General features: G+C 42.4%; 2 protein-coding genes across 2 annotated transcripts in view; one reads left to right on the top strand and one right to left on the bottom strand.

Annotated features, from left to right (window-relative positions):
- Window positions 1-15119, bottom strand: part of LOC132566704 (methylcrotonoyl-CoA carboxylase beta chain, mitochondrial-like) — a 170793-nt gene that overhangs the window by 88029 nt on the left and 67645 nt on the right. The gene's annotated exons all lie outside the window — the stretch shown is intronic.
- Window positions 1-15119, top strand: part of WLS (Wnt ligand secretion mediator) — a 58020-nt gene that overhangs the window by 20587 nt on the left and 22314 nt on the right. Inside the window, exons 2-3 of the mRNA XM_060231988.1 lie at window positions 751-1023; window positions 13276-13400. Coding sequence (XP_060087971.1) covers window positions 751-1023; window positions 13276-13400 — 398 coding nt within the window. The remainder of the gene's footprint in view (window positions 1-750; window positions 1024-13275; window positions 13401-15119) is intronic.

The following is a 15119-nucleotide window of genomic DNA, read 5'->3' as shown; positions in this document are numbered from 1 at the left end:
CACTGCTTTGCTTTTTAAAGATTCTTTGCTTCATTGTTTCTGATTTAAGATAACATTAATGTGTAGGTTTATTTTTTTGTTGCATTGCTAGACTAAGGTGGATTATAAATTCTAAAATAGGGATATCTCAATTAAAGACACTTTTGTTAAACATATCAGTTTGCTGATGTGACAAAAATTGCATGTGACTAAAGCTAAATTTCTTTAGAATGATGCCATAGAGTCACCATTTTAGAAGGGGCATTTCCTCCTCTGTGTATGCAAGAGGGCAAAGGATATGCTTTATCTGGGGTTGACAGGTACCATTGTTGTCTTCTACACACCCTATAGTCATCATATAAAACAGATTGCATGGCTTGCTGTTAATAACCTAGTCATACTATTCGTGTGTGTGTTTGCACCATACATGTACCCCCAATTTCCACATTTTATTCCCTATTGTTTTTTCAGAGAGCTCAGAGCAATCTATATGAATTTTTATCCTGGTACGTTATGCTAAGAATGGCTGGCCCAAGGTCACACTTCTTTTTATTCTCCCTGAATAAAAGGCCACTGAATTTATAGCCAAGCATCAGTGGTGTTGTGGTCAGGGCCCCAGGAATATAACACACACACCCCACTCTCTCAATATCCCTACCTCTTTGAACAGAGCAGCTTGTACCTGCAGATTTTGTAAGACTTCTCATTGGCCTGCATCACTTCTTGTCAATCAGTGCTGATAACCATGTTTGTTGGTATTTTTGTTTGCAGCTCCGAGTCCCACCACAGCCGTGTCCTATCTGGCAAACAAATGTGTAGATGCGGGGAAGAACCGTCCCAAGACCAACTGGCATTTGCCTTGGGGATCTAAGCCATGTGAAAAAATCAGGGACTTTGATGAAGCAGTGAGCAGGCAGATAGAAGCCAATGACATTGTGTTCTCCATTCATGCACCTCATCCGCCTAATGAGATGAGCCCTTGGTTCCAGTTCATGCTCTATGTTTTGCATGTGGACATTGCCTTCAAGATGGACAACCAAATTAGTAAGTAACTTGGTAATTTTTGCATGTACTGTATTAAACGTAAGGAATGTAAATGAAAACTAATTCTCCTTTTATGTTGTCTTACTCAAGTTATGTCTGTTGCAGCATTCTGTATGTCATATCCTGAGTATCTGGGGCCATATAATCCAGTTATAATTCATCAGCCACAGATTCCTTCTAGTCAGAAATCTCATTCAATTCAACAAACATAGAATCAACCACTGTGGTTCTGAGAGACTTGCTTTCTGGTATTTGCAGTAAATGTATGGAGGATCTGGAGATGTGTCCTTGGGCTGATTGCTGATATTTTTTTAAAAAAAATTATTCACGTTCTTCTGACTTCATCAATCACAAACAGCCTTTTTCTTTTTGTCCCGAGAACAAAAAGAATACAAATGTAAGTTTTCTTCCTGTGATCAAGGAGACCTAAAGGGGAGAGTCATTTTGAGATCATTCTTGGCTTGATTATCTTTCCTTAATTTGAGCCATTTCTGGGCTGTGAATGAGAGTATAGACTGGCCCAATTCCAGGCCAGAATTCATTCTGGCAGATTTCCCAATTTCTGTAGACTTTGTTAAACATCCTACTACTTTTTGTTTTATCTTTAGCCTTTACTTAAATTTATAGTAGCATTAGGTAATAGTTGGCAGTCATCTTCCTTCAGTTGTGTTCATTTGCATTTAGATCAGTTCTTAGCCACAGAAATGTGCAAAGATTAGCATTCAGCAATGACCAAGGTTCTATTGGTACATTTTAAAATATTTATACCTCTCCTTTTCCAGTAGTTTGAGGTGGCTTACAATTCATAATGAAAATATTTAAGTGACAGTAAATCCCCATTTTCTCCCGAACCTAATAAAATGCTTTCAGTTTGCACTTCATTAATAGCTCTGGTAAATAAAATAGCCTCATAGAGTATTCAGTTCAGCACTTGATCAACTAACATTTTTATGTTTTTCATTTGTGGGGGAGGGGTGCTGCCACTCTGCCTCCTTTTTTCTAGAAGACCACCAATCCACTCAAACCTTTAATGGCATAGTAATACCATAAAACAGGAATAAACAGTCCAAAACTAATGCCTAAAAATATAAAAGAAGATTGTCACCAACCAGAACCCACTGAAATTAAAAAGGCACAGCAGGCAGGCATAATAGATCTATTTATTGTATTCTCTAGCCCTTAACTTCCATCCACATGACAAACTCAGCCACAGATGTAGTGATTTTGTGGGATGTCAGATAACAATTTATCAGATATAACAGATAACATAATAATATAACAGATAACAATATATGGATAGGAGCCCCATGGCGCAGAGTGGTGAAGCTGCAGTACTGTGGTCTGAACTCTCTGCTCACGACCTGAGTTTGATTCCGGCAGAAGCTGGATTCAGGTAGTCGGCTCAAGGTTGACTCAGCCTTCCATCCTTCCGAGGTCGGTAAAATGAGTACCCAGCTTGCTGGGGGGAAGGTGTAGATGACTGGGGAAGGCAATGGCAAACCACCCCGTTAAAAAGTCTGCCATGAAAACATCGTGATGCGACGTCACCCCAGAGTAAAAAATGACTGGTGCTTGCACAGGGGACCTTTCCTTTTTTTCCCAGATAACAAAAAGGCTTAATTATTATTGGTCATAGGTTTTACAGAAGGGAGAAGAGGGCGAATTAAGTAGTGGCAGAAGACCACATGTGCAGCCAGCAGTGCCTAGCATCACTTCATTCAGATTCACTTGGCTTTCTGCACAGAATGCAAAGAGGCCTAAAAATAAGAACTTGCTATCCCCACCCTGCCCTGTTTTAACATCTAACCTGAAGCATTCTGGAGAATAAAAAAAAAAGTGCACTGGTTTATTAGGATCTGTACCAGAATGTGCCTGCTCTGGCCTGCAGGCCCTATTCTACCCTGCCTCTCTGGATTTTCTCACCACCTGGAGAGGTTTTTCTTCCAATCTTGGGTAGCCCACCACCACATCCTCCTGACCTGTGTTCTGAATAGCCAACTGGAAGGGTCAGTAATCACAGCTTCCCTTCCAGTTTCTGAGGCCTTGCCTCTATCTCCAGCTGCCCAGCACCTGGTCACCACAGGGACAGTTCACTGCTTTGTGCACCCCTTGCCAACTGCTTTCCTTCCTCCAGGCACTCCTTTTAAAATAGTGTGTCTGAGACTATGGAGATCTATGTGATATAGACAACCACTACCAGCATCAAAAGTTTAAAAGTATTTATTTTTAAAAAAACATTTACAAGCATACTTATTTAGCATTGAACCAGGTTGAGCAAGGGAACCAAAGAAATGGGGAAAACAAAAATCCTTTGTCCTATCAAATGTTAAAATATAGGACAGGTCCCTTTTAGCTTAGGTGGTTAACAGATCCGTACAAATCCATTACCTTGAAGCTCCCTCTAGCTCTTTGGGCCTTAGTAAAAAAAATGACTGCCCTCCCAGAGGAGAGGTCTGTGTCCTCGCATCCCAGGAAAAGGCAGTTCCTTCCTGTTGCAAGGAAATTCTATCATATCTGTTTCTTCACCCACTTACCGCATCATACTAGGTCAAAGAGGTGTTTTCTGGAGACTGCTAGCAACCTGTTCCCTCAAAACAGTAAAGAGTCCTGTAGCACCTTGCATCTGACAAAGAGCCATGTTTCTCGAAAGCTTATGCTATAATAAAATATGTTAGCCTTAAATATGTGGGCTCTTTACTGTTTTGCAGCAACAGATTAACGCAGCTAACTTCTCTGGAACTGTCCCCTTAAAACTCTGTTCCCTGCTTGAAGGGTTCTTCTGGTTCCATCAGCTAGAGGTCCTGCAGAGGAGCAACTTAACCCCAACTTAAAACTGTCACTGAGACAGAGCATCATCAGGTGGGCTGACCCCTACAACTGAGACATGGCCCATCCTGTGTCTTGGACCACATCCTGCAACTTTTTAGAGTGTAAGTCTTCGCAGTTGGAGAATGTCAAAGGAAAAGGATGAACCTCAGCCAGTAGTAACTGTTGGTAATGATAGATGTCTTCTACTCTACACAAGGCTATATAATTGTGTTACTACTTTGTATCTTCTCCCTCTCCAAGGCTATTCAATTCTGGGTCTCAAAACTAAATTTTTGGCATGTCTAGCTGAGAGGTCAGGCTATCTCTGTTTCTGGGTACAGAGGCATCCTCTATAATCTTTTTTTAACAAGACCAGCAACTGTTCCCCTATATTCCTGGCTATATCTATGGCAGAAGGGAGATAGTGGATCCTATCCCACTTCTCTACTGAGCAAAGTTTGAAGGAATGTTCCTTCAATTTAAGTGGCTCTTCCACTGTTCTGACCTCAGGCTTTTGCTGATTTCCTCAAGAGTTAGAACTTAACCAGAAGGTGGTCACTTAGGTGGGTCTGGATCCAGATCTAGCAGGCAAGGGCTGTAGCTTTGCGAATTGATTAATCCAGCAAGGTTGTCTTTACAGTTCATGGTTTAATTAGGCTGAGATGTAATTTTGTCTAGCTGTATTACTGATGTGTGCTGGAATTCCTGAGAGAGATCTGTACACTGGCCAAGATTCTGCAAGGAGTTACACAGCTCTACCTTGATAATTGTATGCAATCAGCCTGGCACTTTGCCTCTTTTGTGACACTTGGCTTGAGCTCTTTGCCATCAGCATGTCTGTGGACTGGAAGAGGGTCCTGGGGGGCTACAGGGCTGAGCTCAAGTCCTTCATGACAGAGGTCTGGAGAAGTGTTCCCTCTAAGCTGAGTTAGCATGAGCTAGCTCACAGATTTTTAGCCTGCAGCTCACATATTTTTGTCTTAGCTCAGAAAAAATGGCCCCAGAGCACAATAATTTATGCAGTAGCTCACAACTAATACCAGTAGCTCACAAAGTACAATTTTTGCTTACAAGACTCTGCAGCTTAGAGGGAACATTAGTCTGGAGACTACCTCCAGGGCTGGTGGAGAGGCCTTCCTTGCAGGTTCTGAGGCTGAGGAGGCATTGTCTGTAGGAGGCTGTGCAGTGCTGGGGCCTTTCTGATCCCTCTGGTCCTTCTCAGATACTGACATTGGCTCCTCCTCTAGAGATTGAGTCGCTGAATGGGCTAGAGGCAGTCATGACAACCACTTAAATTGAAAGAAGACTCCTTAGGTTAGAGGAAGGCTTCTTGGAAGACTCATCTAAAGCAACAACCATATGTGAAGTGGGGATTTGAGTTGGATTTTTCTCATAGCCCATTTCAACCACCTAGCTGCCACAATAGCCACTCAACAAAAGTCTGAAAGGAACACTGCTGCATGTAACATAATCTAATACACAGCACTTAATGCTGGTCCTTGTTTGGATTTGTACTTGAGATTATTAGAGGTGGCATGCTAAAAGTGTCAGCTATGGGGTTGGATCCCAGGGAAGAACTCCACAGATGGAGGAGGGATGTTGCAAGCTTCTCTCAAGCTGTTCTAGATGTTCCGTTTTCCTCAGGAGCAGCATTTTGTGGGTATTTGGGGCCGCAGTGGGAGGGAGGTGGCAGTGAGCTCATGCTCCGCAGAAGAAAATCCTCTTCTGGATCCAGCCCCTCGGAAGTTTGCCACATCTCTCTGCTGCCCTCATTCAGATATCAGTAAAGGACTAGTTGGGTGGCTTTAAGTAAGCCATGATTTCTCAGCATCCCCCATATGTAATATGGGAATAATGCTGTCCTACCTACTGTATATAGGAATGCTGTATAAAATCAATACCTCATAGAATAGCTGCTTAGGGGAGAGGGTCTATGATGGTTAAAATGTTTTTAATACAGTATTGTGTGCAGACATGTCCTTGGTTGCAAAAGCATCCATATATGCAAGACCTAAAGCAAATATCACTATTATGACTTTGAGCATGTACCAAGGCTTGTGTAGATGTTTTTTCTGTATCATTTTGTGGCCCTTTATTTTGCGGAATATGTTTTTGCTGAAATTGTTATGACGTTTGTAATGATCTGTGGACTTCACTTGCTTTCTGGAGTCTCCTATATTTTCCTTTGCTTGGTATTTTGAAATCTTTCATTTGAGACATTCATGCATTTCCCCTCTTAAGCCCCATACACAATCAGAAAGGTAGAATCCCGTTGTCTCCAGTAATTTTTCACTCCAGTTTTTCCTAGTGGGCAGAGTTATTTTGGTGTTTGACATTAGGAATCAGAGAAGGTGTGTGCAGGTATATATAGAATACTTGGGTTGGGGAACACCAGTAGAATAAAAATGGACCAGTGACTCATTTGTCTGACTCAGGGCAGCAGCTGTCTTTGACCAGTATTTCTCCACTGGTTGAATTGTTATGAAGATTAGGAGAGGCTTAAGTCACCCTTTTACCACAATTTAATTACTGTTTCTCTCTTTTACAGTGGAGTAACTCAGGAGGCAGAAAACAAAATTTTTGGTCCCATACGTTCATTATTTAACGAGCAAAAGGTTTTCTGGTGGGGTAATAAAAACCCCCTAGTTTTCTTGGCAGGATGCCTCAAATAGATTTGTATTGTAGGTTGTTGTTTTTTACTCCAAGGTCATGCAGATTGATTAGGATGCTCTAAAATGCATCTTGGAGGCAGCTGCTGGTAGAGACCTTGAAGGGAGCTGTGCTGTTCTTTCTGAAGGATGTGTCTGTTAAGCATGCTTATGGAAATGAGGGCTTTCCACTGATTAAATTTTGCATAGTCAACTATTGCAGTGACTCTGCTACATGTTGTCGTATTTAAAGGTGTGAATACATTATCTGTGTGCAAGTGGCAGCCTGACATGAAGGAAGAAATTGACGGTTTTTGCCCTACTGCTAAATAAGGGCACCACGACCCCTTCTTTTAACTTAACTCACTGTTGGAAAAAAAATCAAAGCTGTGGAGTTTCTGAAATCAGAATAGAATGATGATGCGCCTATCCTGTTAATTTAGGTGGTTCTTAAGTTCCCATGAATTGTATCCTTGGGGGTGAAAATCAGCTGCAAACATTTTGGCTTCTGCTGGCCTTAGACACATGCGTGTGATTGTGTGGCAGCTGTAACTAGGATCTGTGAGACCCAGGTTCAAATTCCCTCAGAGCCATAAATCTCACTAGGCAGCCTTGGGCCAGTTTGTCTCTCAGCCTAACCTACTTCACAGGGCTGCTGTGAGGATATAATGGGAGAGGGAACCGAGGGTGGGGGTGGGGGAGTAAGACTGTGCCAAATTTTGACCTTGTGAACTAGCTCCAAATTCTGCCATAGTTAGCCATGAAATACAAAACAGCTAAACAAAAAACAAAACAAACCCGAGATCTGGTGACAGGCAAGCTGGGGACTCAGCTGCTCTGATGACTTTACATGGCTTTAAAGGAGCCCCGTGGTGCAGAGTAAAGCTGCAGTACTGCAGTCTGAGCTCTCTACTCACGACCTGAGTTTGATCCTGGCGGAAGCTGGGTTCAGGTAGCCGGCTCAAGGTTGACTCAGCCTTCCATCCTTCCGAAGTTGGTAAAATGAGCACCCAGCTTGCTGGGGGGAAAGTGTAGATGACTGGGGAAGGCAATGGCAAACCACCCCATAAAAAAGTTTGCCGTGAAAATGTTGTGATGTGATGTCACCCCAGAGTCGGAAACAGCTGGTGCTTGCATAGGGGACTACCTTTACCTTTAAGGGAGTGGGAAGATACTGACATGTTGTGATAGGGGATAGTATATAATGCTGATATCAAGTACAGAACATGGTTTTTGCAAGGAATGTCTCAGGTGTTAAACCAGATTAAAGATCTACCTGATCAAAATGGAAAGATGTTGCCTTTCAAGTAGTAACTATTTTTAGTGCTTTTCTACAAGCAGATGTGCAGATTTCTGCCCAAAAGAAAAATTAAAATCCTAAGAAGTGTTCTTTTTCAGTCAGTCCTGAAAATTAAACAGAGGTGTCTGTTACTAGGACTCACCACAAAGGCATAAGGTTTATTGGAAAATCTATCTGTAATAATGCTGTATTTCCAAACAGCTAGAAATGATTATGTGGCGTCACTTCCAAGTGGCTAGCACTTCATTTGCTTTTAACTACTGGGGTCTGTCAGATATTTCCTGCAGCAAATTACGTTTTGTCTCCAAATTCAGTTTTGTCCTGATGTAGCAAGTCTTATTCCACACAAGCCTTGTGAAACAAAAGCTCTGTGCCAATAGCATTGACTGCCTTCCAGCAATAACACAGCTGTAGAAAGAGTGTAGTCACCCATGCAATGGATGAAGTTCTGAAAGAGAATGTTTGCGTACAGCCACCTGACATTTGGCTAAATGGGACCCTGAAGCAAAATTGAAGGGTGGAGCATTGAAAGAGTAAGTGATCATCACTTCCCATTCAGTGTATCATTTCTTATTTCCTTAGGCTTACTATAGCTATTTCCCAAATACCTTTTCCTGCTGTAAGTGCCTCAGGAATTCAGTGTTTGGTCCAAGTGACAGCTTACCATTTAATTTAACAGGAGGTTGGTCAGTATGGTAGTGACACTGTTTCTGTGTGGCTTGAGGGTCCTGGACACACTGAATCAGTGTGACTTGACACACCCATGGACACCTTTATTTGGAAGCATCCTTGATCTACTTTTCTAGTTGCTTTTGCATGTGTATGGTGTGTGTGGAGTCCCATCCAAATGTTTTGAGTTTTCAAAAATGTAGTGGAGGTATCTACTTTTCAGCTAGTAGTGTGTTTTGATTTCGTAGGTCTAAAAAGAGTAGGGCAGTCGATCAGTGAAAAAAATGAGAACTATGTAATTTCACTTTTGAGTGTGTACACACACTGAATATGCATGTAAACTCTAGTGCAGTCATCCCCATTGTGGTGCCCATGGGTACCATGATGCCAGCCAATGTGTTTCGTGGGACTCATTACTTCCCCATGGCATTTTTGTGAGTGATTCCCCTCTTCCCAAAGCCAGCTTGTTGAGGTACTCGCTACCTGTTCTCAAAATTCCAGATGTGCCCATAGATTCAACAATATTGGGAACCCCTGCTGTAGGTGGGAAACCCATGTAATCCTCAGTCCAAAAATGAGGGATATACAGCATTCTCCTCTACCGTCCTTGATTACGTGGATTAATTCTTAGCATATAAGTGGGAGTTGGAGAAGCTTTTATCTCCTTTTCCCTGTAGGTACCAGCTATTTTTATTTTAGAAAAGCTACTTTTTCTTTTGTGTTGGCTAGGTCAACTGCTTGGAAACTCATTCATTACTGATCAGTATGGGGACCATATTTCCAGTAACTACTTATTTAAAGTGAAAAATAGAGGATGCGCACACATGTATTTTGACAGCTCCCCAGTCCAAAAGGGCTTACCATTATGCTGTCCGCCTGTTGGAAGACCAAAGAAAGGGAGGCAGTTGATGTTGTTGCTGCTGAAAGGAGGCAACACAATTGCTTTTGGTTCCAGAGAGCTACATAGAAGCCTGTGTAAAAGAATTGTGACAAAACTCATCAGACAAAAAGCATAATTACATATTCAAGACAATGCTCACTGGTACATAAGCACGAGGGAGCAAAATCAGCTGCTGTCTCCCCAATCTCAGTTCTAGAAAAATGGAGGAAAACACCAATGTACTGCTCATTGGTGGGTATGGATCCCTTTTAAGTATACATTCATATTCGAAAATATCCCTTGCTTGAGAACAGGGAAGGGCAGCAGGTAATTTGTGGCCAGTTTTCAGAGAATAGCCTTAGGACCTGATCATTGCTGGCATTCTTGCAAAAATGATGAACCAGGTCATGCTCACTTCTGATGCTGAACAAGAATCAAAAGAGCTGCTTGAAGTTAGGCAGACCTTTTGCTGAGTAGAGTGGTAGGCTACAGGCCAGCATGACTGAACTGCAATGCTTTAAGTCCTATTCTGTTGGTCATACTTTCTCTGGCCTGACAGAATAGTTGGGAAGGCTTTTCAACATGTGTGGTATCAAGCAAAGTAAGGCAGAGTTTCTAAAGGTGCACAGCAATCAGATATCTATTTTCAGGGATTTCTTTGAGCAGAACACAGTTCTGACTGGCTTGGTGTCAGGGGTTTGGCTTAATATGCAAATGAGTTCCTGCTGGGCTTTTTCTATAAGAAAGCCCTGTGTGAAACAATGGTGATGCTCAGTGCAACAAACAAAATAGCATAATAATCTACCCACACTGAATTTCCTTTTAATGCTTGTACTGCTACTTTACAACAGCAGACACCCCATGAAAGCCAGTTGTCAGACTAGGCTCTGGGAGACTTGTCGTTGAATTCCCATTCTGCTGTGAAAGCTCACTGGGAGACCTTGGGCCAGTGACACATTCTCAGCCTAATTTACCTCACAGGATAATTATTGTGAGAATAAAATGGAGTAGAGGGGAGTGTTATAAACTGCTTTGGGTTCCCTGTGTGGAGAAATGACATAAATAATAAATATAGCAAAGCAGGCAGCAGACTGAAGTGAGGAGGGCAGGTGAGTAGGGTTGCCAAGGCCAATTCAAGAAATATCTGGGGACTTTGGGGGTGGAGCCAGGAGGCATCAGGGGTGGAACCAGGAGCAAGGGTGTGACAAGCATAATTGAAATCCAAAGGGAATTCTGGCCATCACATTTAAAGGGACCGCACACCTTTCAAAATGCCTTCCTTCTGCAGGAAATAATAAAGGATGGGGCACCTTCTTTTGGACTTATAGAATAGGACCCCCTGGTCCAATCTTTTTGAAATTTGGGGGGGTATTTTGGGAAGAAGTACTGGATGCAATTTATTGTTTTAATCCTTACTATGTAAATGTTTTTAAGTTTATGTGTTGTGAGCCGCCCTGAGCCACTTCGGTGGGAAGGCCGGGATATAAGTCAAAATATAAATAAATAAAATAAATAAATAAATACTGAAATTTTGGTGCTTCTACCTCAAATAACAGGCCTCCGCAGAGCCCCAGATACCCACGGATCAATTCTCTATACTTTCCTATGGGAATAAGTCTCCATAGGGAATAATAGTTCCCAGCAGACTTTTCTCTCCCTTCCCCCGCTTTCTGATGACCCTGAAGCAGGGGAAGGGCCTCCAAACCAGGGGATCCCCTGCCCCCACCTGGGGATTGTGTAAACCAAATAGAGAAACACGGCAGAGAGTGACAGGAGAAAACTCCAAAGGGTTCCATGCTGACCTGCCTCAACAATAAGTCACAATACAAATTTTTTAGAAATATATAACATACTTATTGACACTCTTGTATACAAAAAATTGTTTCTTAACAAACATACCCTGATGCAAACACCCAAAAGCAAGTGCTGAGGAAGGACTCTTAAAGGGAAACAGTCAGTGTCATATAAAGTCCTCCTTCCAATGGGATCCCTAGTCTTGCTTCTGAAGAGGCTGGTTAGCACGGAGCCCTTTGGGGTTTTCTCCTGTCATCCACCTAGGGATTGGCAACCCTACAGGTGAGTGACTAAGCTATCTTAGCTGCTGCTGTGGGTGGGAATGGGACGGGACTGGAGACAGAGTGGGGGATGGGAGACCACCAGTGATCCCCCTCTTTGCAGTTTGCTGAGTTTCTGTGCTTGTTAAATACATAACTATAATCTTTTTAATTACCAGTGTATTTCTATGTACATGGCTGTCTCCCCACTGCTGCTGAATCTTAGCTAGCCTTTTTTGTATCTGAGGAAAGGCTTCTGTCTCTGCCTGCTCATTCTCTCCTCAGTATGAGGCACAGCAGGCCTGGCAAGAGAGTGAAATTGCTAAGAGCTAGCTGGTTGTTGAGAAAGGGGAGTAAATTCCCCCCCTTCATTATGGCCAGCTCACTCTTCTCCAGGATGTTTGCCATAGTGATGTTTTTATTCTCTCTTACCTGTATCTAGCTGGTTGTTATCCCAGCAGTTGCTTGAGTGCTGGGACTAAGTGAGGAGAAAGGTGGAGGGTTGTTGGAGAAGGTGGGTCCTTCCACCTTGGCATGAGGCTCACATCTTGGAGAGGCTTGCAGTTTAGCCCTCCTCCAGGTCCCTCTCACAGCAGCTGGAGAGTGGAAGAGCCACAGGTGTGATGTCAAAGAGCTACATGGGGCTCCCAAGCTGCTGGACATCACTGCTCTAGTTGTAATATTGGTTCGCTGGGGCAGAAATGGAATTAACAAAATAGAAAACAACAGCAAATCAAAACTAGAAACCAAAACTGTTGCTGTGTTCACTCAAATGAAGACAGGTTTTTAAAAATTTATTGTCAGATTTAAGAGACATAAAATTGTACATGTGTTTTTAATTGGCTTCAAACTTTATGTAGAATTAGTTTTAATTCAATGAATTTAATGTTTTTGAAAGAATCCAAACACTGAACAAGTTTTGCTCCTCAACAAGCAAATACAAGCATGATGACCTTCAGAAGGGGCATTTTAAATCTGGAGTGTGCAGATTGTACATTCTGGGAAAGGGGGAGGAGCTGAGAAACTGAAAAGGTTGTAGCACCCACACAGAATAGAAACACCTCTAAGCAATGTATAAATAGCAGGTCTGAACCACAGAGTCCTTCCACACCCATTCCCAGTACTCTAGATGAGTTTCTCTCTAACTTTGAAACTGGAAACAGATGTGTAGGTCTGTGGAACTTCAAAGATGTTGTCTTGCTCAGCTGCAGCCTGGAAATACAGTTTTCAGCATTGACCGCTGGGATCAGACTCTCAATGTTGTTGAGTGTAGAGTTCCTGTGATAACATGCAGCAACACTGATGGATTATGTTTAGGCCATATGTAAGCAACATCTGTAGTTTTGTATAAAAACTACAAGACTGTAATGAACAAGGTGTAATTAAAGCCAGGCAAAGGTGTTCATGACCATCAAGGCTTTTTTTGTAGAAAAAGCCCAGCAGGAACACATTTGCATATTAGGCCACACCCCGATGCCAAGCCAGCCAGAACTGCATTCCTGCATGTTCCTGCTCAAAAAAAGCCTTGATGACCCTAGTGCACATGCAGTCCCGGATTCTTGTAAAAATCTAAAAAATGAGGTTTCATCTCCCAGGATGGTTTTCCTGTCTTGTTTGGGGAGATAGGGAATATGTAGAGTCTGATAGTCTTTGTTGTGGACAGCAGAGCTACCTTGTGGTTCTACTTAAGTTACAGTGGTTGGACTCATCCAAACAGTACTAAGGGTCTATGTCTGACATCCTGGACTGTTCCTTTCCAGCTTTAATTGTGTACAGGATAAATCTCTAGCTAAACCAATGCACAGGGTTCATGTAAATTATCATCAGATGTGTGTGCTGCTTTTCAGACGTTCTATTTATTTCTGTAAAATGTTTGATGCCTTGCTCCTGCAGAAAACAATGCAGAGATTACATTTAATGTGTCCTTGGGATACCGTGACGACGTGGACAGTGAGTGGCAAGCAATGGCATATGCAGAAGAGACCCGGAAGCTCAAATGTGTGTTTAACCATCCAAAAGTAGGTTTCTTACTGTTCTTGGTCAGATAATACTGCCAGAAGCTTTTTATATTGGCATCAATCAACATATGTTTTCAGGTAGCTTTTGTTTTCTAATATATACCTTATTGAACTGAAAAGGAAAGGCATTAACAATTCCATATTTGCACTGAATCTGTTTAAGGGGGATGGGATTTGAGTTGGGAAATATTGAGAAGGAAGGTGCTTTTGGGGGGTCAAGATTTGGAATCATTTCTCTTTAGCAAAAGTTAGAGATGAAATATTTTGAAGAAACTGTGTTTAGGTTTTTTAGTGAGATAAGTAGGTGTCTTATCTGTAATTACACCTGGCTTTGAGGAGTGTTGAGAACACAGGAAATTGTTGTTCAGTTGCACAGTCGAGTCCGACTCTTTGCGACCACACAGACCAAGTCGCACCAGGTCCTCCTGTCTTCCGTCCTCCGAAGTACACTCAAATTCATGTTGGTTATATCAGTAACGCTGTCCAGCCATCACATCTTTTGCCACCCCCTTCTTCTTTTGCCTTCTGTCTTTCCCAGCATCAGGGTCTTCTCCAGTGAGTGCTCCCTTCTCATTTGGTGGCCAAAATATTTGAGCTTCAGTTTCAGCATCTGACCTTCCGGGGAGCAATCAGGGTTGATTTCTCTTAGGACTGACTGATTTGATCTTCTTGCAGTCCAAGGGACTCTCAAGAGTCTTCTCCAGCACCAGAACTCGAAAACATCTATTCTTCTGCGCTTGGCCTTTGGTCCAACTTTCACAGCCATACTTTACTACTGGGAATACCATCGCTTTGACTATACGGACTCTTGTTGGCAGAGTGATGTCTGTACTTTTTATTATACTGTCTAGGTTTGCCATAGCTGTCCTCCCAAGGAGCAGATGTCTTTTAATTTCATGGCTACAGTCACCATCTGTAGTGATCTTGGATCCCAGAAATGCGAAATCTGTCACTGCTTCCATGTCTTCCCCTTCTACTTGCCATGGTGTGATGGGGCCGGGTGCCATGATCTTAGTTTTTTTGATGTTGAGTTTCAAGCCTACTTTTGTGCTCTCCTCTTTCACCCTCAACAAGAGGTTCTTTAGGTCCTCTTCACTTTCTGCCATTAGAGTGGTGTCATCTGCATATCTTGAGGTTGTTGATGCTTTTTCCGGCAATCTTAATTCTGGTTTGTGCTTCATCCAGGCCGGCATTCCACATGATGTAGTCTGCATATAAATTAAATAAGCAGGGTGACAATATGCATCCTTGTTAAACTCCTTTTCCTATTCTAAACCAATCGGTTGTTCCATATCCTGTTCTGACACTCGCTTCTTGACTCTTATACAGGTTTCTCAGGAGACGTGTGTGGTGGTCTGGTACTCCCATCTCATTAAGGACTTGCCACAGTTTGTGGTGATCCACACAATCAAAGGCTTTAGCATAGTCAATGAAGCAGAAAGAGACGTTTTTCTGGTACTCCCATGCTTTCTCCATAATCCAGTGAATGTTGGCAATTTGATCTCTAGTTCCTCTACCTCTCTGAAATCCAGCTTGTACTTTGGTAGTTCCTGATCTACATACTGCTGAAGCCTAGCTTGTAGGATCTTTAACATGACCTTGCTGGCATGTGAAATGAGTGCAATGGTGCAATAGTTTAAACATTCCTTGGCATTACCCTTCTTTGGGATTGGAATATAAACTGACAGCTGCATTAAATTAGACTGAGTGGAAGCTGGG

The sequence above is a fragment of the Heteronotia binoei genome, chromosome 2 (assembly GCF_032191835.1).
Source record: "Heteronotia binoei isolate CCM8104 ecotype False Entrance Well chromosome 2, APGP_CSIRO_Hbin_v1, whole genome shotgun sequence".
In the NCBI taxonomy this organism is placed as follows: domain Eukaryota; kingdom Metazoa; phylum Chordata; class Lepidosauria; order Squamata; family Gekkonidae; genus Heteronotia; species Heteronotia binoei.
Note: the sequence above shows the minus strand (reverse complement) of the source record. Positions and strands in the feature narration are given on the sequence as shown.